This window comes from Ovis aries, chromosome 1 (assembly GCF_016772045.2).
Source record: "Ovis aries strain OAR_USU_Benz2616 breed Rambouillet chromosome 1, ARS-UI_Ramb_v3.0, whole genome shotgun sequence".
Classification (NCBI taxonomy): Eukaryota; Metazoa; Chordata; class Mammalia; order Artiodactyla; family Bovidae; genus Ovis; species Ovis aries.
In genome coordinates, this window is record NC_056054.1 from 20,880,171 (window position 1) to 20,907,383 (window position 27,213).

A 27,213-nucleotide genomic window follows, 5' to 3' on the forward strand; every position below is an offset into this window, starting at 1 on the left:
AAGTTTTTAGACTCAAGAGTTGGTTTATTCTGTTCAATTTCATCCTGTTAGGTTTGGCCATTGTTCCAGCCCTATCAAGACCTGAAACCAGGTTCTGCCATCTAAGATGATCACTATCTTTCCCTGTTTTATGTCACCTGCAAACATGCTGAACAAGCAAGTCAGTGACGAATGTTAAACAGGAAAGAACTTTGTGACAAGCCCTTGGCGTCCTCTTCTCAAATTCATCCCATGCCTGCCCCTGCACTTTACCAGTACCCAGCTTGTGTCTGTGTGCTATTCCTGCTTTCACCGTGCAAAGTCAGGCCAGAGCTCTACCTGATGCCTTAACTTACTTCCAAACTGGAAGGCCTTGTCTTCATCAGCTCATCCCATAGTCGGCGCCAAATGGCCTGAGTGGAGAGGCCTGTAGAGAGAAATATCACATTTACTTGGCTACTCCTTGGTCTCCATGACTGAAGTACATCAGCCTTTTAATGTCCTTTTCTAGGTACACAGGAGCAATATGGCAGTCTGGTAAAGAGCACTGGCTCTAAAGACAGACTGTTTGGGTTTAAACAGCAGAACAGTCTAGCTGTGTGACCTTGAGCAAGTTACTTAATTTTTCTGTACCTCAGTTTCATTATCTACAAAATGTAGTTAATAATAGTGATCTTGCAGAATTGATGAAAATATTAAATAAGTTTCTCCAAATAGAGTGCCTAAATCAGTGCTTGAGACAAGGATGAATGTTAGCTGTTAACATGTATTTAATGAGGAGCTTAGGAGGTAGTCTGATAAAACAGAAAAACTAAAATTTCAAAAGATTTGGGCTTGGGAATTCCCTGGCAGTGCACTGGTTAGGACTAGGTGCTTTCACTGCCAGGGCCTGAGTTCAATCTCTTGCCGGGAAACTAAGATCCCTCACGCCATGAGGCAAGACCAAAAACGCCCAAAACAAAAGATCTGTGTTCTACCTGGTTTTGCTCTTAATTGTGGTGTGCCTGTGGTTTCATTTTTATTAGTAAAATGGGGATCAAATACCTGTTTTATGTTTCACAGGACATTGAGAAATCAGATAAGAAAATAGGTGTGAGGGTACTTTTTGAAAAGCATGAAGTTCTATGCAGGTATCAAGTGTCATATTTACCTGAAGAACATCATGGTGCCTTGCTTACAATCACTGAGAAAGAGACAGAAAAACACTCACCTTTCTTGAGGGCAGTTTCCTCAATCCTCTCCAAGTAATATATATTGAGCAGAGGTAAGATGCTTTGAAGTATTGGGCCTGGGAGGGCTACAAAAACCAAACACAAAATTTACTTTTTTCTCCCAGGGTTGCAAGCATTATTTATTCTACTGGAAAGGAAAACAGAAAGACAGACTTCTCATTTGACAAGTAGAATCTTTAGAAGCTAACCTAAGTCTAATTCAAACTCTGGTCCACTTATCTTCAGACACTTAGTTTGCAGCGGGAATTTCAGAGGCATGCACATCTTCAAGGGTGAGATAATCCCACAAAGCAAACAGATGGGCTCATTTAGGAGCTGGCAGTTCACTTCTGCCCAAGCATAATGAACCATTCTGCATTTAAAAGGTCCTATTGAATATGTGTGATTTAAAAAAGTCCTTTATAATCTGAGCCCTACTAACTTCTCCAGCTCCCTGCTTTGCCCCCTATACTTCAGTCATACTAAACTACCTTTTTTCATTTACCTACCTCCCTGCTTTCTGCCTCTGTGCCTTTGTTATGCTGTTCTCTCCATCAGGAATGTTCTTGCCATTTTCAGCGTATCAACTACCCATCTTTCTTGTATCACATGCCCTTTACTAAGCCTTTTCTGAATTCCCTTCTCACTCTTCCAGACTGGCCACTTCCATCCTTTGGGCTCCCACTGTACCCTGAACTAGTACTTTCCTATGAAGAATAGAAATAATTAGGTTCTATACTCTTAAGTCAATATATCTTAAAAACAAAACTGGCTCCTGCTAACTTCCCTAGATCTGAGAGTCATTATAATATTGTGGCTAAATGGTATAGTCTCTAGAGTTGGGACAAAACTGGGTGAAATACTGATTGTATTACTTAGTTAATTATGAATTCATGGACAAATTAATGTCTTTAAGCCTCAATTTCCTTAATTTTAAAATGGAGATAATAATAACTACCTCTTAAGATTGTTGTGAAAATTAAAGAAGACCATACTTGTAGACTTGAAGAGACCAGACTTGAAGACTGTACTGGCCATAATTTCACTAAATTTTAGCTATTATTATTCCTATTCTGTCAAAGCTTCTCTGTCCTGCCAAGAACAAGTTTTAAGATCTTGATACCTAAGGAAATTCTTTTAAAACTTACATCCCAGGATCTTTTATCCTTACTTGTGCAGTAACTGAATCCTGATATCCAAGAGCTTAGTACAATTCTTTGTACATAGTAGGTACTCAATGTACCTGCTGAAGAAGAGCATTAATTCCGTTTGCTAATATACTAATGAAACATCTTTACTGCATTCAAGATAAAGTCCAAGTTCCATATCTTGGCATTCAAGGTATAACATACCTATTCTATTCCTCATTATATCCTTTCCTGCTGCCTCTACTCATTTTCCCCTTCTCTCTCCCTACACAAAGAAATGCTAGTGCACTACTTCCAGGAAGGCTTTCTTGGCTGTTAGCCCACACTGAGACCTTGCTCCAAAATAGCACTGCTAGCAGGCCTCTTACTTGGCCCTTCTAAGAGGCCTAACTTGATTCAGCTCTTTCTGTGTGACTGTCCACCTGGGCAAGGCCCATGGGAGCTCTTCCTCCTTTGTCCCTCCAATATGCTCCTCTCTCTATAGCCATCCCCTTTCACAGACATTCTCATCCCCTATTATTCACAAATTCTTCTCTACCTTTCCTCAGTCTTCTTAAGCCAGGCTCTTCCTCGCTATTTTGTGTGTGTGTGTGTCAGCTGTGTCCGACCCTGCAACTCCATGGACTGTAGCCCACCAGGGTCCTCTGTCCACAGAATTTTCCAGACAAGAATACTGGAGTCAGTTGCCGTTTCCTCCTCCAGGGGATCTTCCCAACCCAGAGATCGAACCCGAGTCTCTTCTTTCCAGCTCATATCTTTAATGCTTTGCCTTCCCAACTTGGGAACTTCACCCTCAGTCCTCGTCCCTCTTAGGTTTAGCATTTTAGAAGTTCCAGGCTGACACAGCCAGATCCACTCTATCTTCCAAATTCCCCAGGACTTTTCTGAGTCTCCTGCCCAGATCCAGAGACTTTTCTCCCATTCCCCCTGGGTCAGCCTGACCCTATTCTTTTTAGTTGTTGGTCCAGGGCCTCCACAATCCCCTCCCCCTCACCAGGCCTGAGGACTGCTAACAAGTCTTCCCTCACCAGACAAGACACTTGGGCCTCTTCAGGAAGGGTGCCCCACCCCCACTTCACCAAGGGCCTTCCTGCATCCTTGGACCTCCTTAACCACTCCACAGCTTTGGGGCTTATTCCTGAAGGTCCAGTTCCCCAAATTTCAGGGTCTTTTCTCCACATCGGCCTCCTCAGGGTGTAATCCAAATCCCCCATCCGAGGACCTTAAGCCCCGACTCCTGACCTTACGGGAGGCCTTCCTCAGGCCTTCCTCCAGGCAAAGACACCACCACACTCCCTGAGGCCTACACTAGACCCTCTCACCGCCAGGGCCTAGGGCCTCCTCTCCTGCCATCCCCTCCCCCGTCCCGGGGCCTTCGGCCTGGCCTGGCCTGAGATCTCCTCACCCAACTTCAGCCCAGGCCTCCGGCCCCACCCCCTCGCACCAGCAGTCTGTCAGGCCCAAGGCCTCCTCGGCCCAGGCAGGCAGGCCTACCCCCAGAGCTCACTTTCCTCTCTTTCACACTCACTATCCGTGCCCACTCACTATCGTCCACCCGCGTTTTCCTCCTCAGCTGCCTGGCTGCCACCAGCAGTACCCACCCCATGGCCCGGCCTCCTCGCGCCCATCCGCCTGCAGGCCTCTCCGTTACTCGGGCTTGCCCCGCCGCCGCTGTACTGCCAGGCCCCCCGACAGGCTAGTCGGCTCACCGTCCCAGGCCCTCATCCCAGTGCCCCCGGCCACCCGCCTCTGCTACTCTGCCTGGGCGCCCTCAGCCCAGGCAGGGCCTGGCGGTCCCGGCCGCTCTCAGGCCCCGGGCCTTCTTTCACTCCACCCGGACCCAGGCCCCCAAGCGGCGCCGCGCCCCCTCCCAGTTCGGGTTCCCCAGGCCCTCGCCGCGCCTGGGGCCTCCGTGGCCCTTCCCGCCTGTCCGTCATTCGCGCCTCAGTAGATTGCCGACCCGCTCCGGGCCTCCCTTCACCCGCTTCTGGCCCTTCCTCGCCGCTCCGGCCAATCCGAGCGGCCTCCGGCGCTCCGAGCCCTGCCCGTCAGTCAGTCGCTCCACTCAGCTTGGTACCCGAGGCCCTGGCCGTCAGTCAGTTCGCTCCCTCCAGCCCCGGGCCGTCAGAAAGGCCTCGGCGCCCCGAGCCTTTCGGCGTCTCCCGCAGCTCCATCCCCTCACTCTCCAGTCCGCCGGCTGTCCTCGCCCAGCGGCTTGGCCTCCACAGTCCCGGCCCCCACGGTCTGTCAGGCAGACAGCGGAGGCCGCGCGCCGTCAGTCTGGTTACGTTGCCCTGGGCCTGGCCTCCTGGCCTTAGGCCGGGCCTCCAGGCCTCGGCCCCCGCCCCCAAGTAGCAGTGCCATCGCTGCCCGTCCGTTCGACAAACGAGGTTCTGCAGCCCGACCCAGTCCGAGTGTCACTTCGGTGACCAAGCCCCGGCTAGTCAGCCCTGCCTCTTGTCGCCCGGGCTCTGCCCGCTTCACCCCAGACTGGGCCTCCTGGCCTCGCCCCCCGAGCCCCCCAGCCAGGCCGCGGTGCGGGTTCACCTGCCAGTTTGGTCTCCGTCTTTACTGTGCCCAGTCCTGCCAGTCACAGAATTCTTGCTCCGACCCGAAGGCCTGACTTCCAGTGCCCAGAGCTGGGCCTTGCCCCAGGCCTCCTGGCCTCGCCCCCCGCGCCCCCCGGCCGCTGGGCCGCCTCCGTTCGTTGCTAAAGGTAGCCCCTCATCCCGCGACTTACCCCACACCCCGCTTTCCAGAACCCCCATATGGGCGCTCACCGCCCGCCCGCACAGCTCGAACAGGGCGGGGGGAGCGCTGGGGCCCGAGGCCGAGCTCTTCGCTGGCGCCGCCTCCCGGGACGTGGCCTCCATGGTCGTTGCTGCCGCTACCTCACAGAACCAGCAACTCCGGGCGCGCCAGGCCTCGGGCGCCGCCATCTTGGGGAGGTGCGCGAGTCCGCGAGTAGCAGTCTCGGGCCGCCATCTTGAAAAGGTCAGCAGTTAGGACGGTTCCATCGACGATGTGGGGATGACTGGGAACTGCGCTAAAAGAATATCAAGTATTTTTGCATACTTCCCAAGTTTCTTAGAAAGCAATAATTCAAATAACTCCCCAGGTAAACATATTTGGGCCTGGTGTGGCTAAGTGGGTATTCCTTAGCAAATCCTTCTCTGGTGCAAATACCAGCTATCCCTGTCCCCTGCCTCTGGACGGTAGTACATGCCAATCGGAGCGTGTGTTCGCCACTACGACTAGTCTGCCGCACTTCCGGCCAGATCGCCGGATATCCGCTGAGTGACCCTTACAAGTCCTTTTTGATCCTGAAGTGGAATAGGTGCCGCTGTTGCTGCTTGTGTTGAGTCCAGAGCCGCAGCCGGACATGGGGCTAGAGGACGAGCAAAGGATGCTGACCGGGTCCGGAGATCCCAAGGAGGTAAGAGTCTCGGGCGACTCGACCTCCTTTCACAGCCCTGAGGCTCAGGACCTGACCCGCCAAAGCACGGGACCCTCTGGGCCTCCCTTTCCTACTAGAGTTTGCAGGGTCGGGAGAGCTGGTTTCCCCGTACCTTTCCCCAGAGTTCGTCGGGTGACCTTGGGCAAGTAGGTGACTAGGCTTTCTCTGGGCTTCGGCTTTCCCACTCTGTGAATGTGATTAAGGGTTAACGAGAGGGAAAATGCTTTGTGGACTAAATTTTTGTAAAAATGAGGCCTGCTTATGTTTTTAGTCAATCAGCTGTTCAGAGCGTCTAGTTTGACTAATTTGGGGAGCAAGCTGCCTCAGCTAGGGTCAGGGATCCTGGTATATCTTCTGTGGAGATTCTGGGCATCAGGCCTTAGGCTAGTTTCTGTGAAAACGTGAGTTAGTTTTCCTTGGGTGGAGGGAAGGGAAAAGTGTCTTTGGGGACAGTGTGGGGATGTGCGGTATAATTCTGTGATGAGAGAGGGAGCTCTTTCCCAGAGTGAGAATGCCAATTTAATAATAATCATTTATTGGCTGCTTTCGATTCCAAGTGCTTTATATGTACTAATTCATTTAAGCCACACAATAGTCCTGGGAAGTACTAGGCAGTCATAGTATTGCCATTTTACAGATGAGGAAACAAGCATAGAGGTTAAATATCTAATCTGAGGACACACAGCTAATAAATCATGGAGACAAGAACTGAACACAGACAGCATGGTTCCAGACAAGGCTTAGCCACAGTGTTACATGGTTTTACAGAAGCCAGCTAGTTTTGTTTCCCATCACATTTCCTATCTTTCGTTCTCTGGTCACTTCCCTGCGGTTGTTCTGGGCTTATGGGTTAAGAATAATTGGGAACTAGTTTATGCCATAATCTTTTCTAGTCTTATGTTTAGAAAAAGGACAAGAAAGAAATGGAGCCAGTCTCAGGATATTCAACTGGAAGTATACCAGAAAGTTCAGTAGGGCTTATCAGCAGTAGATGAGAAAACAGAAAGTAAACAAGTAGTCAGTTTTTAAATGAAGAAAACTGAGGTTTGTTTCGAAAAACCTATACATCTTGGAGATTGAATCTTTTTATTTAGTATGACCTTGGTTTTTATCATTGATACGAAGTTTACCTGAAGTAGTCCATATTCAGACTTGGATTTGGATTTGTTTTCTCAAAATATGCCATGATACTTTTGACACAAAATTATCAAAATGATCAATAAAATAATCAGTGTAGTAACACTGCTAATAGGGAAAGGATATAAAGGTCTTGTTTCTAGGATACTAATTTCTGGTTTCTAACTCAGGCAGAATGGGATTTCAGTTTTTTTGAATAACTTTTCAGGATGAATTTTTTTTTTTAAGAGCAAGGTTAAGAAATCTTGTTTAATGGAAAACTAGAATTGTGCATTCTAAGTAATAACTTCACATTTAGAAGACACCTTTGTTAATTTGAGAATAAATAGCCTGGATTACAGTGGAACCTGCCCTGTCCCTCACTCCAGTTTTCATAAGCTTTGGTCCCTTCCCTGAAGATCATACAATGGGGCAGATTGTATGGAGTTTTGAAAACACAGTGAGGGATTGTTGAACTAGTTGTTTTTTTCCTCTGTATATACCTTTTCTTTCCCTTCCTGCAAACGTGGACATGTACATGCACTGGTGGGTAGATGCTTTACTTCTGACTGGTTGAGTTACTGATCAGGCTCTACTGTGCCCTTCCTCCCAAAGAGATTTTTTTTCCCCCACACCCCTTGGAAGAAAAGAAACTGAGGTTGAAGTAATAGGTAGGGCCTCATGTTTTTTAAGCTTGTGAGTGGAGTTGTGTAGAGCTTCGGTACACTTATATTGATAGTGTACTTAGAGTCCTGAAAGTTCAGCAAGCCAAAAAGCAGTGACTGAAATTATCTTTAAATTCTGGCTAAAGGAGAATTTAGGTTTGGCTATTTTCATATACCCAATTCAAATTCAGAACATAGGAAAAAATTTTAGCTTTCTACCTAACTTGGTTTGGGAATGTAAGGATTAAATTTAGCAATTTCTGGTACGTCTCAGAATTTAGAAGAAAATATATTTAAGTTGGGGACTTTCCTGTAGCTCAGATAGTAAAGAACCTGCCTGCAATGCAAGTGACCCAGGTTCGATCCGTGGGTCAGGAAGATCCCCTAGAAAATGAAATGGCAACACACTCCACTATTCAGACACTATTCTTGTCTGGAGAATTCCCTGGACAGAGGAGCCAGGCAGGCTGTAATCCATGGGATCGCAAAGAGTTGGACACAACTAAGCAGCTAACACACACACACACACACACTGATTCCATATGAACAGCTGACAACTTGAATGACTGATTAATTTGGTTGCACTGGGTCTTAGTTGCTGTACAATGGGATATTCATTGCATGTGGGTTCCAGAGCACGCAGGTGCAGTAGTTGCAGCAGGTGGATTTAGTTGACCTTGAGCCATGTGGGGTCTTACTTCCTCAATCAGGGGTTGAACCTGGATCCCCTGCATTGCAAGGTGTATTCTTAACCACTGGACCACCAGGGAAGTCCCTGAATCTTTTTTTTTTTCCCCATAATTAAAACATTTAATGAGCATAAATATATGACAGATATTATAGATACGGTTAGGTATTACATATTTAGCATGATATTTGCAAAATCTATACATTAAAATTGATATGGCAATTTTACCGTGACAGCTTGAATCTATATCAGAAAATGTTTGATTAGTGCTTGTTATTACTAAACTGGGAGCCCCTTAAGGGTCTATTGTAATTAACCAAATCATTGCAGATATAAAGTGCATAAACTTTAGAGTGTTGTACACACTTACGTTTGTTGCTAATGAACATGAGATTGTGTGTCCTTATTTAAACATACTCAGGACTTGTTTCAATCAGATATGGTAAGGTTACAAGCATGGAGACAACTTTTTTTAAAAATTTAAACTACTTTATAATTTAAAATTATTTAAATTGTATAAGCTGTAAAGTTGTTTATATCAGTGACCCTGTCTAGTATGATATCTATTACCCTTCTTCAATGCCTGTCCCCCATTGATATCGTTATGGAACCCCAGCTGGGGTCCCCTATTCAGCGCCGACCGCCCCCTACGTGCGTACACACACAGCAGCTGCTCCTCCTCCTCCTGCTCTCCCACCCACAGCCCTTGACCCTGGCCAGCCTCCCCCAACACAGGCCACCAGATGGGCTCCTAAGACCCTCCCCCCGACACACGGCAAAAGGCTATGTACAGCTCATTCCACTGGGGATGGAGAGCGGGAGGGTGTACGCTAGACCTTGGACTGGCAAAGAGAGGCCTGGGGTGGGGGGTCAATGTGCCTCAGTTTCCTCCCTAATGACAATGGAATTTTTATAATATCTGAAAACTGAGGGGACTTCCCTGGTGGCTCAGACAGTAAAGAATCAACCTGCAGTGCAGGAAATGTGGGTTTGATCCCTGGGTTGGGAAGATCCCCTGGAGAAGGATATGGCAACCCTCTCCAGTACTCTTGCCTGGAGAATCCCTTGGACAGAGGAGCCTGGTGGTCTACAGTCCCTGGGGTCGCAAGAGTCGGATACGACTGAGCGACTGACACACACCCTTCTTCAAAGCATAATCAAGATAAGACAACTGTTTTTGAATTAAGTTTATTACTATAGTTCCTGACTATATATAGTTATATAGATAGCGACTGAACTGACTGACTGTAGTTCCCAAGAGAAGAGGGCAGGCCATACCACCCAGGGCCACATGGGGAGATGCCAGGACCAATCAGGAGCAGAAGAAGGACTAGGTGAGGCAGGATAGGCATGTTCTGGCAAGTTTTGTTGTTGTTCAGTCACTCAGTCGTGTCTGACTCTTTGCAACCCCATGGACTGCAGCATGCTAGGCTTCCTTGTTCTTTACCGTCTTCCTGAGCTTGCTAAAACTCATGTCCATTGAGTTGGTGATGCCTTCTTGTCCTCTGTCGTCCCCTTCTCCTGCCTTCAATATTTCCCAGTATCAGGGTCTTTTCCAATGGGTTGCTTCTTCCCATCAGATGCCCAAAGTATTGGAACATCACCTTTAGCAACAGACCTTCCAATGAATATTCAGGCTTGATTTCCTTTAGGATTGACTGGTTTGATCTCCTTGCAGTCCGTTTCCTTGCAGTCCAAGGGACTCTAAAGAGTTTCTCCAATACCACAGTTCAAAAGCAACAGTTCTTTGGCTCTCAGCCTTCTTTATGGTCTGACTCTCACATCTATACATGACTATTGGAAAAACTATAGCTTTGACTATATGGACCTTAGTCAGCAAAGTAAGGTCTCTGCTTTTTAATGTGCTGTATGGGTTTGTCATAGCTTTTCTTCCAAAGAGCAAGCGTCTTTTAATTTCATGGCTGCACTCACCATCTTCAGTGATTTTGGAGCCCAGGAAAATAAAATCTGTCACTGGTTCCATTGTTTCCCCATCTATTTGCCATGAAGTGATGGGACTGGATGCCATGATCTTCCGTTTTTGAATGTTGAGTTTTAAGCTAGCTTTCTCCCTGCTTTCACCTTCGTCAAGAGGGTTTTTAGTTCCTCTTCACTTTCTGCCGTAAGGCTGTTATCTGCATACCTGAAGTTATTGATATTTCTCCTGGTAGTCTTGATTCCAGCTTGTGCTTCATCCAGCCTGGCATTTTGCATGGTATACTCTGAATATAAGTTAAATAAGCAGGGTGACAATATCCAGCCTTGACATACTGGCAAGTTTAAGACTGGATAATTTCTTAATAGGCTGTTGACTTTGGGCTGGTCCCTTTTTGTTTGGTACTTAGCCCTGATGTGTTTCTTCCAGTCCAGTGTTTCTCATGATGTAAACACAAGCTGGAATCAAGATTGCCGGGAGAAATATCAATAACTTCAGATATGCAGATGACACCACCCTTATGCCAGAAAGTGAAGAGGAACTAAAAAGCCTCTTGATCAAAGTGAAAGAGGAGAGTGAAAAAGTTGGCTTAAAGCTCAACATTCAGAAAACGAAGACCATGGCATCCGGTCTCATCACTTCATGGGAAATAGATGGGAAACAGTGGAAACAGTGTCAGACTTTATTTTTTGGGCTCCAAAATCACTGTAGATGGTGACTGCAGCCATGAAATTAAAAGGCGCTTACTCCTTGGAGGAAAAGTTATGACCAACCTAGATAGTATATTCAAAAGCAGAGATACTACTTTGCCGACTAAGGTCCGTCTAGTGAAGGCTATGGTTTTTCCTGTAGTCATGTATGGATGTGAGAGTTGGACTGTGAAGAAGGCTGAGCGCCGAAGAATTGATGCTTTTGAACTGTGGTGTTGGAGAAGACTCTTGAAGAGTCCCTTGGACTGCAAGGAGATACAACCAGTCCATTCTGAGGGAGATCAGCCCTGGGATTTCTTTGGAAGGAATGATGCTAAAGCTGAAACTCCAGTACTTTGGCCACCTCATGCGAAGAGTTGACTCATTGGAAAAGACTCTGATGCTGGGAGGGATTAGGGGCAGGAGGAGAAGGGGACGACAGAGGATGAAATGGCTGGATGGCATCACCGACTCGATGGATGTGAATCTTGAGTGAACTCTGGGAGTTGGTGATGGACAGGGAGGCCTGGAGTGCTGCGATTCATGGGGTCACAAAGAGTCGGACACGACTGAGTGACTGAACTGAACTAGCCCTGATGTGATTAGTACAGGGGCAATAATTGGTTTAGTGTAGGAAAGTTAGATAAAGGTAGATGGTAAGAAGGGTTTTGGATTGGTTTCTTTGAAATGTGTGCCCCCTGGCAAGTTGTTTGCCAACTCTAGAAATTAGGCAGCCCTGGGAGGGGCTATCTCCAGGATTAGCAAGGCTCCTAAAGTGTCAAAACACTATAAAATATAGAAAAATTTAAAACATGATTAATACTGTCTATCCTCAGTAATTACAACATCACTATGATTGCGAATATATATGTCATAAAATTGCTGCTGACATTACTTTTGTTTTCATTTTGTAGGAGGAAGAGGAGGAAGAGGAATTAGTGGTAAGAGCTGTCTCAGGTTTGGAACCATCTCAGTAACAGAAAGTTTTGAGTTTCATGAAACTCTAAGGGCATTTTAAGGATACTCAACACCTTGGAGAGAATGAGAGTGGAAAAATCCTTTAATACTCCTGTTCAGTGTTTCTGGCACGTGGGCCTGGGAGGCTGACACTTTTCTGGGTTTGGGGCTTCTACAATCATGATATCAGAGAGCAGAGTAGCATCTTGAAGGCCTGGTACTCAACCATGTGCTCTTTGTGGTCTAATAAGGAATTCTAGAAGGAATCTTAAATGATCCTTCTCCATGTTAACATTGCCTTTGTAGCTGGTCAGCTGGGGTGCATAGGCCAGTTGTCCATTGAGGGGAATTAAAATTCACAGACATTATATATCCCAAAATGATGTGATAATAAACAAGGCAGGCCTCCTCTAGATGTCCTTCAAGTTTGGCCAGGTTTCCTTTATCACCTTGTTTTTCAGATAGGACTGAGGCTTTCAGTGCATACTGGCAACCCTGGAAGGCAGGAATGTGAAACTTTCCCCTTCTACTTAGCATCAAAATTAAATGGGAGACCCCATTCTGTTCTTTCTGGCGGCAGTGTGGCTCTGCCAGGTGGCCTTCTGCATGGTAATTCAGAGACAGCAGCTTGGTTTGGTGGTTTTATTAAAGCATGTGGTTTATGGGTCTCCTAAAATCCCCATTTTGTTTTTGTGTGTGTGTGGGTGTGTGTTTCTCTCTCAGGATCCCCTAACAACAGTGAGAGAGCAATGCGAGCAGCTGGAGAAATGTGTCAAGGCTCGAGAGCGGCTCGAGCTCTGTGATGAGCGTGTATCCTCCAGGTCACAGACAGAGGAGGACTGCACAGAGGAGCTCTTTGACTTCTTGCACGCAAGGGACCACTGTGTAAGTCCGCCTAAAGTCCGGAAGGGGAAGGCTTATAGTGGCCAGGGAAGACTTGGTGATGACCACCTTTCTTTCCATCCTAGGGGCAGGACAGTGCTAAGCATTTTACATACATAATCTTACATAATCCTCTGATTCACTGAAGATAGCTATTCCCATTTTACAGATAAAAAACTGAGGCTGAGAAAAGAGATGTGGTGTTCCAGTTTAAATTGCTAAGCAGGGGACTTCCCTGGTGGTCAGGTGGTTAAGAATCTGTGCTTCCAATGCAGGGGATGCGGGTTCAATCCCTGGTCAGGGAACTAAGATCCCACATGCCACACAGCAGGTCAAACAATAAATAAAAATAATTTAAAAAATAAAAATAAACTGCTAAGCAGTAAGGAAACTGGATTCTGTATTTTAAGTACAAAAGGCTATTCTTCAATATATATTCTCCAGTGTGTCTTGTACATAATAGTTGGTACAAAAGTTTTTTTTTTAAACTTGTTTTTGACTTCCTTACATATGTAACAGTAACATATTTTAATAAAGTACAGGGTGGGTAGGCAAAGTTTGATACGATTGTTTGTGTTAAAACTGATTGGGTGGCAAAAGATGCCTAACACCATTAGCTCTCAGGGAAATGCAAATCAAAATCACAATGAGATACCCCTTCACACCTCAGGATAGCTATAATAAAAAAATAGGAGGAGAAATGGGTGAAGGGGGTTGATAAATAACTCCCCACAAAATAGTTAATGACCTCCACTATCATAATTTATGCTTCAGCAATCCCAATTTAGATATTTTAATTCTATAATATACAGTGCAGACACACAGATGCACATGGACACGTATTTGTACACAGCTCCTCTAACACATTCTAACAGGTAAAGAAAATTCTGTTTGGCCATGCCATGCTGTGCATTTTGTAGTGTTTCCTGACCAAGGATTGATCCCGTGTGTGCTGCATGGAATTCCAACCAACCACTGGACCCACTGCCAACGAATTCCCTGGAATTTTTTTTTTATATATAAGAACAAAAATCCAACTGAAGTCATACTGTCTAGAGATAAACATGTTTTCTTATATAAACATTTTTAAACAAAATGAAATCATAAGAACATAACACATTTACATATAAAATGAAGGAGCATTATATTTCTTTCCATTGATTTATATTCATATTTTATCCATCCTGTAGTTTATAATTATTCATACAGCTTTTTTTCAACATGATTTTAGTGGAAAGAGGGAAAATTTATATATAAAATACTTATATACTGCTTTCTATATCTTAAGAAATGTGTTGGTGATGTGGAGAAACTAGAAACCTCACATACACTGCCTATTGGAATGTATATTGGTATAGCCTTATTGAAAGGTCTGGCAGTTCTTCAAAAGGTTAAACTTAGAGTTAACATATGACCCAGCAATTCTACTCCTAGGTTACACCCAAGACAAATGAAAACATCTCTACACAAATTTGTACACAAATATTCATAGAACCATTATTCATAACAGGCACAGTTGGAAACAATATAAATGCCCATCAGATGATAAATAAAACTTGATGTATCCATATAAAGGAATATTATTTGGCAATAAAAAGAAAAAAGTACTCAGAAAACATGTCTGTTGGTGGGGTGGATAAACAAAATGTGGTATGTACATAAATGGACTATTATTGAGCCTTAAAATGGAAGGAAACGGACACATGCTATAGCATGGGTGAACCTTGAAAACATGCTAAGTGAAATCAATCAAAAACAAAAGAACAAATACTCCACTTACATGAGGAACCTAGAGTAGTCCATCATTGAGATAGAAAATTGAATGGTAGTTGCCTTTATTTAATGGCTATAGAGTTTTAGTTTGGGAAAATGAAAAAGTTCTGGAGGTTGATGGTTGTAGAACAGTGTGAGTTAGTTCACTTCAGTCGCTCAGTCATGTCCGACTCTTTGAGACCCCTTGAATCACAGCACGCCAGGCCTCCCTGTCCATCACCAACTCCTGGAGTTCACTCAAACTCACGTCCAGTCGAGTTGGTGATGCCATCCAGCCATATCATCCTCTGTCGTCCCCTTCTCTTCCTGCCCCTAGTCCCCCTCAGCATCAGGGTCTTTTCCAATGAGTCAACTCTTTGCATAAGGTGGCCAAAGTATTGGAGTTTCAGCTTTAGCATCAGTCCTTCCAGTGAACACCCAGGACTGATTTCCTTTAGGATGGACTGGTTGGATCTCCTTGCAGTCCAAGGGACTCTCAAGAGTTTTCTCCAACACCACAGTTACTTAAGGCTACACAAATGAATTGCTTAAAATTATTAAAATGGTGAATGTTATTTAAATACTTTGAGTCAAAATTGGGTTAAGATCTGGGAATGAGACGGGCGTGGTCCCCTTTACTGAGTTATAAGCCAGCACAGGAGACAGAAGTAGAATAGTTAGTAAACTGGTAAATCTCCTGGGTATAACCTTAGGATGCCCTTTACTGAACCTTCTGTTTAAAGTTGCTGTTCCTTCCCCCCACCATTTTATTTTCCTCATAGCATTTATCACTACCAGAAGTTATACGTATATCATTCTCATTGTTCTCTTAAGTTCTATAGGACACAGATATTGTCTTGTTTACCGTAGTGACTCAGCATCTAGAATGGTATCCGGCATATAGTAGATGTTTTATAAATATTTGTTGAATTAGTAAGCACTATGATTGGGAGTCATAAGTTTCTTTGGGAAAAACAGGAAGGACAGGAGCTTGTTGAAACCTAAATATGTAATGTTAGGTTTTAAAGGAAAATTAAAAGATGAAAAAGTGTGGAAGAGATTCCCAATTAAGAAGATAGTATTCCGGTAATTGAGGGGAGTTCACTAGGGCTCAAGAAGAGTGTGAGAAGGTGAGTGGTAAGGGAAGAGGCAGTGCTGCTCCAGGTTATGAAAAGCATTGTAATTCATGACATTAAACATGCCAATTGATGACATTCTTTTCTTTCCCCCATCTAGGTAGCCCACAAACTGTTTAACAGCTTGAAATAAGTGTGCAGATTTGTTCACCCCAGCCTTCATCACCTGGGCATTGGGATATTTCCTCATGGTTTTGAACATGATGTTTATTTGTGTAACTAAGTTCATGTGAATCTCAAGGATTTTGGCTTAGGCAAGTAATTTCTGTGTAATTATCAGTGATTTCATCTTAATAAAGTCCAGTGATCAGCAGTCTTGCCTTCTTTTTTTTTTTAATTTAAAAATTTTAAGCATGAGGACAGATAGAATAATAATCATCCCCCATATACTCATTACCTAGCAATAATAAGGACTTTAAAAATTTTTACTTTGATGGCATTTGTAACACTAATTGCTTAATATTATTAAATACTCAGTTCATATCAAAGTTTCTTTTATCTCAAAAGTGTCTTGGAAATTCCCTTTGCAGTCCAGTGGTTAGGGCTCTGAGTTTCCCCTGCAGTTGGGCACAGGTTCGGTGTCTGGTTGGGGAACTAAGATCCTGCAAGCCGTGCAGCACAGCCAAAAAAATAACAGCAAACAGGTTTTGGTCTCAGTGTCCAACAAGATTACTTTTCTTTAAAAATACAGTTTTTAGGGGAGAGTGGAGAGGGGTACTGGAGTCTAAACAGGGTGAGGAAAGAGGATCTGGCCAGGCAGTGCTGGCAATGGGAGACTGGGTACATAGATACACGGGGAATTGGTCCAGTAAGTAGATATATTGAAGATAATGAGATCTAGCAGAGAATGGAGATATGAATATAGAAGAGGATAAAACCAGAATGAAGCCTGCAGTGTTCTTATTGGTATGAATTAAATAAATACAAATTTTAATGTAAGTATATATAGATGCCAATGTGTATATGTAGGGAATATATACATTCTTCATCTTGGCCCACAAAAAGGGCTTTATTATCCACTCAAAGGATCCAGGGCTTCTTGGAGAAATGGGTGATTCCAAGGCTGGGGTGGGGAAAGTATAAGATAAACCTGAATATTTGATTCAGAGAGAAGGAAGTGCTCAAAGAATGATAGGGACATATCAAGAGTACATAAAAACCCTAGCCAAATCTAGGACAACTTGAGCATCAAAAACATCAAAGTACTGGATTATAACTCACTGAATAAATCAGAAATCCATGAATCATACTAATTATATAAATAAGTGAATCAACTGAAAGCTTGGTAAGAAGGGGATATATATTATTTTATTAAAGGAGAAAGTACACTGGAGAAGTCCAGCAGACAGTTGAAAGCTGACATCTCCAATAATGGGACAGATAAGTGGACTTACAGGCAGCAATGAGAACACAGCATCACAGATTCCTGTAAGGTATAGGTAAGATAAATCCAACCAGATAAATTGAGGAACATTCTATAAAATAGTACATTGTACAAAATCATCCTTACTTGTGTCAAGGGTGTGATAGTCAAGACTGCTGAACCATTTCACACAGGAGACTAGAGAGAACACGTGCAACGTGTGACTCTAACCTGGATCCTCTTGTTAAGGGTGTTACTGGGACAGTTGGTAAAACTTAAACGGAGTCTGAATTAGATGTCAGTGACTTAATGATAAAGCTTGGAATTACTAAAAAACATTGTAGTAAGTTCCATGCATGTGGAACAGAGGCCAACTTGTAGTCCTGTGAACCATCCATAAGCCTATGTCTAGAGTTAGAACTTGGCACATTTCCCCATAAAAACAGTAAATTTTGATGAGGCTCCACAGTTATCACTAATGAGCTATGTTGCCTAAGGGATAGGCAAAAATGTTCCCTGTTCCAATTGGGGAGACAGGCTAGGTCAGCACTGTTCGATAGAGCAGTGTGCAGTGACGACAAAGTTCTCTTCTGTATTGTCCAATATGCTAATGTGGCTAATGTGACTGAGGTTCTGAGTTTTAAATTTTATTTAATTATAATTAACTTTGAATTAATTTATATTCAATAGTCCTGTGTGGTTACTATGTTAGGCAGCAGAGGACTAGAAGTTGCATCTGAGTGATAAATGAGGGGAACAGGCCCTCCAGGCCCTGGAAAATTGCCTTTATACTGTAGTCAACTGTTGCTTTGTAGGAAGGCACAACCAGTGTTGCCAGATCACTTGTTTTATGTGAAATCTCCCAGTTGTTAAATGTGAACAACTAACTTTTCAAAGCATTAGGCTAAATAAAACACACCTATGGGCTGGGGCTTTAGCTCACTAGTTTGCAACCTTTAGTTTGCACATGAGAAAGACCTATATGTAAACAGTCATACACAGAAAGTGAGCCATGCCAGAAATGAGTGTTTTGTGCTTCAGAAGTAATCAGCAGGCTGATATTCAATATAGCCTGCAAGACTCAGGCTTCACAGGCATACATGGTAATGGAGCTTCTGAGAATCTGAAGGATTGTGTTTGGAAAAATGGGGCAAAGGGCCACTTTAATCTAGAAGCTCTTTGAGCCTATTGTCCTAGCTACAGGGATGGCCAGCATCTTCCAGCCACTTCTGACTTAGAACCCACTTCAATAGTTATGTATAATCCTCCCAAATACCTATATATAATAAGTTCCCTACATATGAACCTTCAAGTTTTGAACTTTCAAAGATGTGAACATGTGTTTTCATGTCCAATCAGGTAAGTTCACATGTCTGGCATACATTGTCACATGCATGCATCCTCTACAAGTGGTTGTGTTTTTGTGTACTGTATAGTACTGTATAGAGTACAGCAGTACAGAACCTTTATTTCAAGCACAGAAGCAAGTGTACAAGCAGCAGTGATGTAGCTGGTACTGCTAAGAAGCACCAAACAATAACAACGGAAACAAAAGTGAAAATAATTGAGAGTGGGGTGAGATGAAAAGATGGTAGACGTCACTTGTTCTTATAACATGAATTGCACTATTCTAAAGAACACAGAAGAACTGTACAAAAAACTTCATGACCAAGATAATCACGATGGTGTGATCACTCACCTAGAGCCAGACATCCTGGAATGTGAAGTCAAGTGGGCTTAGACGGCATCACTATGAACAAAGCTAGTGGAGGTGATGGAATTCCAGTTGAGCTATTTCAAACCCTGAAAGATGATGCTGTGAAAGTGCAGCACTCAATATGTCAGCAAATTGGGAAAACTCAGCAGTGGCCACAGGATTGGAAAAGGTTAGTTTTCATTCCAATCCCAAAGAAAGGCAATGCCAAAGAATGTTCAAACTACCGCATAATTGCACTCATCTCACACGCTAGTAATGCTCAAAATTCTCTAAGCCAGGCTTCAGCAATACGTGAACCATCAACTTCCAGATGTTCAAGCTGGTTTTAGAAAAGGCAGAGGAACCAGAGATCAAATTGTCAACATCCGCTGGATCATCGAAAAAGCAAGAGAGTTCCAGAAAAACATCTATTTCTGCTTTATTGACTGCCAAAATCTTTGACTGTGGATCACAATAAACTGTGGAAAATTCTGAAAGGATGGGAATACCAGACCAGCTGACCTGCCTCTTGAGAAACCTATATGCCGGTCAGGAAGCAACAGTTAGAACTGGACATGGAACAACAGACTGGTTCCAAATAGGAAAAGAGTACATCAAGGCTGAATATTGTCACCCTGCTTATTTAACTTATATGCAAAGTACATCATGAGAAATGGTGGGCTGGAAGAAGCACAAGCTAGAATCAAGATTGCCGGGAGAAATATCAATAACCTCAGATATGCAGATGATACCACTCTTATGGCAGAAAGTGAAGAGGAACTAAAAAGCTTCTTGATGAAAGTGAAAGAGGAGAGTGAAAAAGTTGGCTTAAAGCTCAACGTTCAGAAAACTAAGATCATGGCATCTGGTCCCATCACTTCATGGGAAATAGATGGGGAAATGGTGGAAACAGTGTCAGACTTTATTTTTTGGGCTCCAAAATCACTGTAGATGGTAATTGCAGCCATGAAATTAAAAGACGCTTACTCCTTAGAAGGAAAGTTACGGCCAACCTAGATAGTATATTCAAAAGCAGAGATATTACTTTGCCAACAAAGGTCCGTCTAGTCAAGGCTATGGTTTTTCCAGTGGTCATGTATGAATTTGAGAGTTGGACTGTGAAGAAAGCTGAGTGCCGAAGAATTGATGCTTTTGAACTGTGGTGTTGGAGAAGACTCTTGAGAGTCCCTTGGACTGCAAGGAGATCCAACCAGTCCATTCTAAAGGAGATCAGTCCGGGGTGTTCTTTGGAAGGACTGATGCTAAAGCTGAAACTCCAGTACTTTGGCCACCTCATGCAAAGAGTTGACTCATTGGAAAAGACTCTGATGCTGGGAGGGCTTGGGGGCAGGAGGAGAAGGGGACGACAGAGGATGAGATGGCTGGATGGCATCACCAACTTGATGGACATGAGTTTGGGTGAACTCTGGGAGTTGATGATGGACAGGGAGGCCTGGCGTGCTGCAATTCATGGGGTCACAAAGAGTCAGACATGCCTGAGTGACTGAACTGAACTGAACTGAAAGAACAAGATCATGGAACACGTGAAGTCTGCTGTGCTAATGATGCCAACAACAATATCAAAGAAATGTAGAAAAGTGATAGAGAAACTTTTCGGTGTGTGGATGCAGGATCAACAACACTGTCAAGTTCTGCTTAGCTTAATGCTGATTCAAGAGAAAACTAAAAGCCTTTATGAAGACTTGAAGAAGAAACACAGCAAAGAATCAGAGGGCACATCTTTTAATACTATATGTGGCAGGTTTCATCGGTCCAAGGCTAAAACCAGTCTTTACAATGTAAACGTACGTGGTGAGGCAGCAAGTGCAGATATGGTAGCTGCCTGGGAATTTACTGAAATGCTTCAAGAAATTACTGGTTAAGTCACTTATTTACCTGAGGAGGTTTTTAATGTAGATGAGACAAGACTGTACTGGAAGAGGATTCCAGATCAGTTATATCAGTAAGGAGGAAAAGTTTATGCTAGGCTATAAAGCAGCAAAGGACAGGCTAACTTCGTTGTTTGGTGGCAATGTTTCCAGTGATTTGAAGCTGAAGCTTCTCCTCGTTTATCATTCAGAGAACCCAAGAGCCGTTAAAAACATGGCCAAAGGCTCTCCTTGTGTGAAACAGTAACTCCAGAGCCTAGGTTTCACAAACCATTTTTCAGAACTGATTTTTCCACCACTTTATCCCAGAGGTAGAGAAATCTTGCTTGGAAGGTACATCCCATTCAATAGTCTTTTGCTGCTTGACAATACTCTGGGTCACCCCATTCATGGATGGCTCTCATCCCAACGTCAAAGCAGTGCACCTGCCACCAAACACTACGTCGCTCATCCAACCCATGGACAAGGGAGTTAGAGTGACTTTCCATCACATTTTTCATCAGATATAAAGGTGAATGATGAATCAGGAACAACCTTGTGTTAATTTTGAAAGGACTATAACATGTACAAGGCCATTAAAAAAAAAAAACTGACTTGGCTTGGCATGAAGTTACTGCTATCACCATGAATGGGGTTTGGAAGAACCTTTGCCCACAGTTTTTTTTTTTTTTTTTTTTTTTTTTCATGGATGTGAGAAGGTGGATGAAGAGTCCAAAGAGGTCTTCAGCAACTCAGTGACCCTCAGTGAGAAGCTGGAGCTAGATCTGTAAGGGGATGACTTCATTAAGCTCTTGTGCAACACAAGAAGGAAATCTGATAGAATTAGAGGCCCAGAGAAAGGACGAAGACAGGAAAGAGGTAAAAGAACTAAGTGAAGAACTGAAGAGAATTATGACACAGGAAATGGTGGGGGGGATTTTCTTTGAGGAGGCATTGTTAGTTTCTGAGGTAAATTTTTGACCCAAACATAGAACAGTACATGAAGCCTGCAACAGCTGTTCAGAATGCAGTCTAGTGCTACGGTGTCATCTATGATGAGAAAAAAGAGCTACTACCCAGACATCACTGGATCATTTTTTCAAGAGGGCAGATAGAATTGAATCCAGCAAAGAACCAGAACCTGTGCCATCAACATCATGCGTGAGTGACATTGTAGCTTGCCCTCCATCTCCTCCTATTGCTGATGACCCTTCAGCTCTGCTATCTCCTCTCCCTCCTCCAGTCAGTAACTCTTTGTTTGTTCACTTGATGCCAGCCCCTGTATGCCCCTGTATGTATGTACTGTACTACTATACTTTTCAAGGTACTATACTGTAAGATTAAAACGTTTTTGTTTTTTAATATATTATCTGTATATAAAGTATTCTAACCCTATTAGTATAGTACTATATAGCTGATTGTGTTAGTTGGTTGCCTAGGCTAACTTTGTTGAACTTACAAATTGGACTTTTGAATGTGCTCATGGAACAGAACTTGTTCATGTGTAGGGGACTTACTGTACATGGTAGTATTATATTTGTTGTATGTAATCCAATCATTTTCAAACATCTATTAAGTTTTCAAACAAACAACAAAGCTGAAATTTTACAGTGAACAGCCCTAAACTCATTACTCAGATTTTAGTGAATATTTAGCAAAGTGTTACTATACTTGTTTTATCATAAAAAGGAAGGAGTTACCAGAAAGAGAGAGAGAGAGCGCTCTGAATTCAGCTTAGAGGATGCTTAAGTGTGTTGCTGAATACTAAGCTGCAAATGAGTAGAAAGAAACTTCACGTACCCAGGCAAAGAACTACTGGGTAACTGTAAACTAAGTAATTCCCAAAGCTGTATGCAGAGGGCTAGATGTTTGAGTTTTGATCAGCTATTTTGGAGAATTCCCATTCAACTTGAACTCCAGAAAGGGATACCTCTCCAGGGCTAAAACTACCCACAGAGAGGAGCTACACAAGATAGGCTATAACAAATCTTTAAAAAAGGAACCTTGAAAAGATCAAGCTGATTCACAAACACACAAAAACCCTGAGTGCCTGCCAGAACAAATTCCAAGACATTTTAAAGAAGACAGCTAAATCCAGCATTCAACAATGTAAATTTCACAATACCAAGTGCTCAGTATAAAAAAAAAACTGCCAGACAGACATACAAAGCAGCAGATTCTTGGGCATGTATCTGGAGAAAACTATAATTCGAAAAGATACATGTACCTCAATGCCCATTGCAGCACTATTTACAATACCCAAGACATGGGAGCAACCTAAATATCCATCTACAGATGAATGGATAAAGACGTGGTATGTATACACAACAGAATATTACTCAGCCACAAAATAAAACAGAATGAAATAATGCCATTTGCAGCAACATCAAGATTGCCAGGAGAAATATCAATAACCTCAGATATGCAGATGACACCACCCTTATGGAAGAAAATGAAGAGGAACTAAAGAGCCTCTTGATGAAAGTGAAAGAGGAGAGTGGAAAAGTTGGCGTAAAGCTCAACATTTTTTTTTTTTTTTTTTTTTTTAAATTTAAAATCTTTGGTCATCCCCATGCACCAGCCCCAAGCATGCTGCATCCTGCGTCAGACATAGACTGGCGATTCAATTCCCCCTCTGAGTCCAAAAGTCATACAGGGTCGTCATTGCCATCTTCCTAAATTCCATATATATGTGTTAGTATACTGTATTGGTGTTTTTCTGGCTTACTTCACTCTGTATAATCGGCTCCAGTTTCATCCATCTCAAAAGCTCAACATTTTGAAAACTAAGATCACGGCATCTGTTCCCATCACTTCATGGCAAATAGATGGGGAAACAGTGGAAACAGTGGCTGGCTATTTTTCTGGGCTCCAAAATCACTGCAGATGGTGACTGCAGCCATGAAATTAAAAGACGCTTACTCCTTGGAAGGAAAGTTATGACCAACCTAGACAGCATATTAAAAAGCAGAGACATTACTTCACATTACTAGGTAATCTTACAACTTTGTACCAATAGAGGTTAACTTGTAAAAATCTGATAGCAATGCAAATCTTGTCTGCAAGCAATGCAAATAATTCCTATACATAGAAATGCAAATGAATTTTTGTCCAATAGAGATGGAATTTAATTCCCTCTAGTAAAAGAGATAATCTCTAACATTATAGTTTATTGCTTAATAGGATATTAGTGTTTCTGCAACTATTAGCAAATTCATTTCAGTATTCCTCTGGCTGATAATCCAAATCTCTGAAACTCTGAAACTCAAATTCTCATTTTGAACAAGACTTACAAAAACAAAAAAAAGACTTACCATCTCACTGGTTCCCTCATTATTTAGGATAATAATGATTAAGCAGTTTATGATGATGAATAAAATCTTTGGCATGTGTTCATTTTATATTTTTATCAGTTATGTTTTTAACCTTTTGAAAATTATTTAGCAGACTGTAAGAAAATAAATACATATCAGATGACAAGTCATAAGAATAAAACCAGGGTGAGTCCCTTGGACTGCAAGGAGATCCAACCAGTCCATTCTGAAGGAGATCAGCCCTGGGATTTCTTTGGAAGGAATGATGCTAAAGCTGAAACTCCAGTACTTTGGCCACTTCATTCGAAGAGTTGACTCACTGGAAAAGACCCTGATGCTGGGAGGGATTGGGGGCAGGAGGAGAAGGGGACAACAGAGGGTGAGATGGCTGGATGGCATCATGGACTCGATGGGCATGAGTCTGAGTGAACTCCGGGAGTTGGTGATGGACAGGGAGGCCTGGCGTGCTGTGATTCATGGGGTCGCAAAGAGTCGGACACGACTGAGCGACTGAACTAAAGAGGAAGGCTATTAACTGGTGGTGTCATCTATACTATTTTAGATAGGGCCAATCAGTCAACAAGTTCTGTACTTCTCTCTCCACTGTAAGTGGAATTCATCCTCTTCTCTCCATCTTCACAGCCACCACACAATCCAGACATGGTCTTCTCTCATCTGATCTCTGTACCTTCCTCTCATCTACTCTGAATATCGGCTATCGGAATAATCATTTTTAAAAACAATTATCTGATCATGCCCCTCCTTTTCACTGGCTCCTATGGTGGAGTCAAGTTCTGTGGGGTCTCAGTTCAGTGGCTCAGTCATGTCAGACTCTCTGTGACCCCATGGACTGCAGCACGCCAGGCTTCCCTGTCCATCACCAACTCCCAGAGCTTGCTCAAACTTATGTCCATCGAATCAGTGATGCCATCCAACCAGCTCATCCTCTGTTGTCCCCTTCTCCTCCTGCCTTCCATCTTTCCCAGCATCAGGGTCTCTTCCAAGAGGTCAGTTCTTTGCATCAGGTGGCCAATGTATTGAAGTTTCAGCTTCAGAATCAGCCCTTCCAATGAATATTCAGGACTGATTTCTTTTAGGATGGACTGGTTAGATCCCCTTGCAATCCAAGGAACTCTCAAGAGTCTTCTCCAACACCACAGTTCAAAAGCATCAATTCTTAGGCGCTGTTTTCTTTCTTTCTTTTTTTTTTTCAAAGAAATTAACTTTTATTTGAAAGAAGACTTACCCCCCAACTACTTCTAAGAACTCTATACAAACAGCCTGCCTAAACCATTGTCCCAATAACAAAATTTCTAATAGCAACTATACAATTGCTCTAAGTAATAAATAATAAAGGCTGTCCTTCACTGATTAATAAATTCAACACAAAAATCACACTTTACGTTTTTAAGTTTCAACAAATGTATTTTAAATACAACATGTTTTATAGGAGTCCACAAGCTTTTCATTTCTAAAAAAAGAAGTAATTTTTAGGGTTCAAAAATTATGTTCTTCAAAAGAAATGACCAAATAAGTATTTTCTTCTATAGCTTCAAACTTTCTATACTCAACTATTTGACTGTTCCATGCCACCCCAGACAAACTTGACCTGACTGAACTACAACTAACTTCCCCAAAAGAAAGTTAAAAAAGGAGTTTGTAGTCAATGCAGACCTCTAATACAATGTCTAATACAATATCTAACACAAAAGAAGCTTTAAAAAAAGATCATTTCTTTCCTCATTTTGATAAGCTAGGAGTGAATTTTCCATAAAAGCAAAAAACAAACAAAAAAAATCATTTACAAAGCATAACACGGGGGGGTTCCTTTTTTACTCAGGATGTTTAACTACTCAAAAATGACAATTACATCTTTAAGAATATAATAAAAGGGGTGGAAAATAGCAATACAATTGACAAAGTGTAGATGCTAAACAAACCAAAGATTTTTTAAGGGTTCTTTTTGAGGAGTAGAAAGGATTAGAAGCTTGGGGAAATCCAGAATTAAAAAAAGAGAAAAAGATGTCCTCAACTGCAACTGCTCTGCTTATTAATAGCGTCTTGGGCTGTAGGATCGAGATCTTGATCGTGATCTGAATCGACTATAATAAGGAGAAGGTGATCTTCTTCTGTACCGGTAATCATAGTCTTCATATCTGTCGTACCCACGATCATATCCTCGATCATAGTAAGAATCTCGATGTCTGCCACCTCCCCGACCTCCACCACCGCCACCACCGTGAGTTGGTCTGCCCATGTATATGCCTGGTGTTGGTGTGTGTGCTCTCTTGGTGATAGAATAATCCACCCGAATTCTTCTACCATCCAGTTCCATTCCATTTTCCCTTTCCATAGCCTCCTTTGAGTCATCTATTCTCTCGAAATAAACAAAAGCAAATCCCCGTGACCGTCCAGTTCGCTGGTCATAAACCACATTGACACCACTCAACAGTCCATATCGAGAAAATACTTCGCGAAGGTCTCTCTCTGTTGTGTACAAACTGAGGCCAAACACTCCTAGACAAGTATTGGGATCAGGATTTGCCCTGCTGCCTATATGTCTTCTCCGGTTAGACACTGGAGAATGACTTCGGCTCCTTCGACGCCGGTATTCTGGTGTATATGACCTACTTCGAGATCATCTCCTATGAGAGTGAGAATGGGATCTGGATCGACTGTAATGTCTATGAGAATGCCTCCTTGACCTCGACCTGGATTTTGATTTTGATCGAGAATGGGATTCAGAGTGTTTGGAAACCCTTGATGGACTACAAGATCCTGACCTGCTCTCCGATTTTACACGAGCAGGAGTTCCCATTGGAGATTTTGACTGAGAGCGAGACTCTCTGCCCTCGAAGTTGTTCTCCTCTACATCACTCATGTCGGCCAGGCGCTCCCCAGAACTAAATAAGAGACAAGTCTCGGCTTGAGGGTCGATGGCCTAATCAACCCGCTGACTGGACCGTGGGGAGGAGGACAGAGTCGGCAACAACGGCCGCTCCACTCCACTCCCACTAGGTCGCAGGCTCCGGCCTGCTCAGTTTTCTTTATAGTCCAACTCTCACATCCATACATGACTACTGGAAAAACCATAGCTTTGACTAGACGGACCTTTGTTGGAAAAGTAATGTGCCCTGAAGCTTACAAAATTCGGGAGACGGTCTTTTAAAGAAAAATACAAAAATTAGCCTTGAACAGGGGAGTACAAATGACATATCCTGAAACTTCAGCTTCATTGCAAAACCTCCTCAGTAGCCTCATTTTTCACTACCTCTGGATCTCTCTCTGTACAAGTTCTGCCTAGAAGGCTCTTCTTGCCTCATTTTGCCTACCTAACTCTTTCTGTACTCAACAAT

General features: G+C 43.0%; 3 protein-coding genes across 11 annotated transcripts in view; 1 reads left to right on the forward strand and 2 right to left on the reverse strand.

Moving 5' to 3' along the window:
• LRRC41 (leucine rich repeat containing 41) overlaps positions 1-27,213 on the reverse strand; it is a 44,428-nt gene that overhangs the window by 13,318 nt on the left and 3,897 nt on the right. The window contains exons 1-4 of one of the 9 annotated variants that reach the window (XM_015091953.4): positions 4,521-4,620; positions 2,877-2,982; positions 1,190-1,276; positions 336-406 (exon numbers count right to left, since the gene is read on the reverse strand). In XM_015091953.4, the coding sequence (XP_014947439.2) occupies positions 336-362 (27 nt within the window). In that variant the 5' untranslated portion in view covers positions 363-406; positions 1,190-1,276; positions 2,877-2,982; positions 4,521-4,620. Of the gene's footprint in view, positions 1-335; positions 407-1,189; positions 1,277-2,876; positions 4,621-4,885; positions 4,992-5,078; positions 5,385-27,213 lie in introns of those variants that run through there. The other 8 variants (XM_060407427.1, XM_060407340.1, XM_027969491.2 and 5 more) reach the window with 8 other exon arrangements.
• UQCRH (ubiquinol-cytochrome c reductase hinge protein) lies at positions 5,652-15,929 on the forward strand. Its single transcript, NM_001145187.2, is given in 4 exon segments — positions 5,652-5,774; positions 11,804-11,830; positions 12,570-12,731; positions 15,717-15,929. Coding segments are annotated over 4 exon segments (276 nt in total). The 5' UTR covers positions 5,652-5,720; the 3' UTR covers positions 15,750-15,929.
• On the reverse strand, positions 25,787-26,870 carry LOC101102851 (transformer-2 protein homolog alpha). Its single transcript, XM_012130672.5, is given in 1 exon segment — positions 25,787-26,870. A coding segment is annotated over 1 exon segment (831 nt). The 5' UTR covers positions 26,739-26,870; the 3' UTR covers positions 25,787-25,907.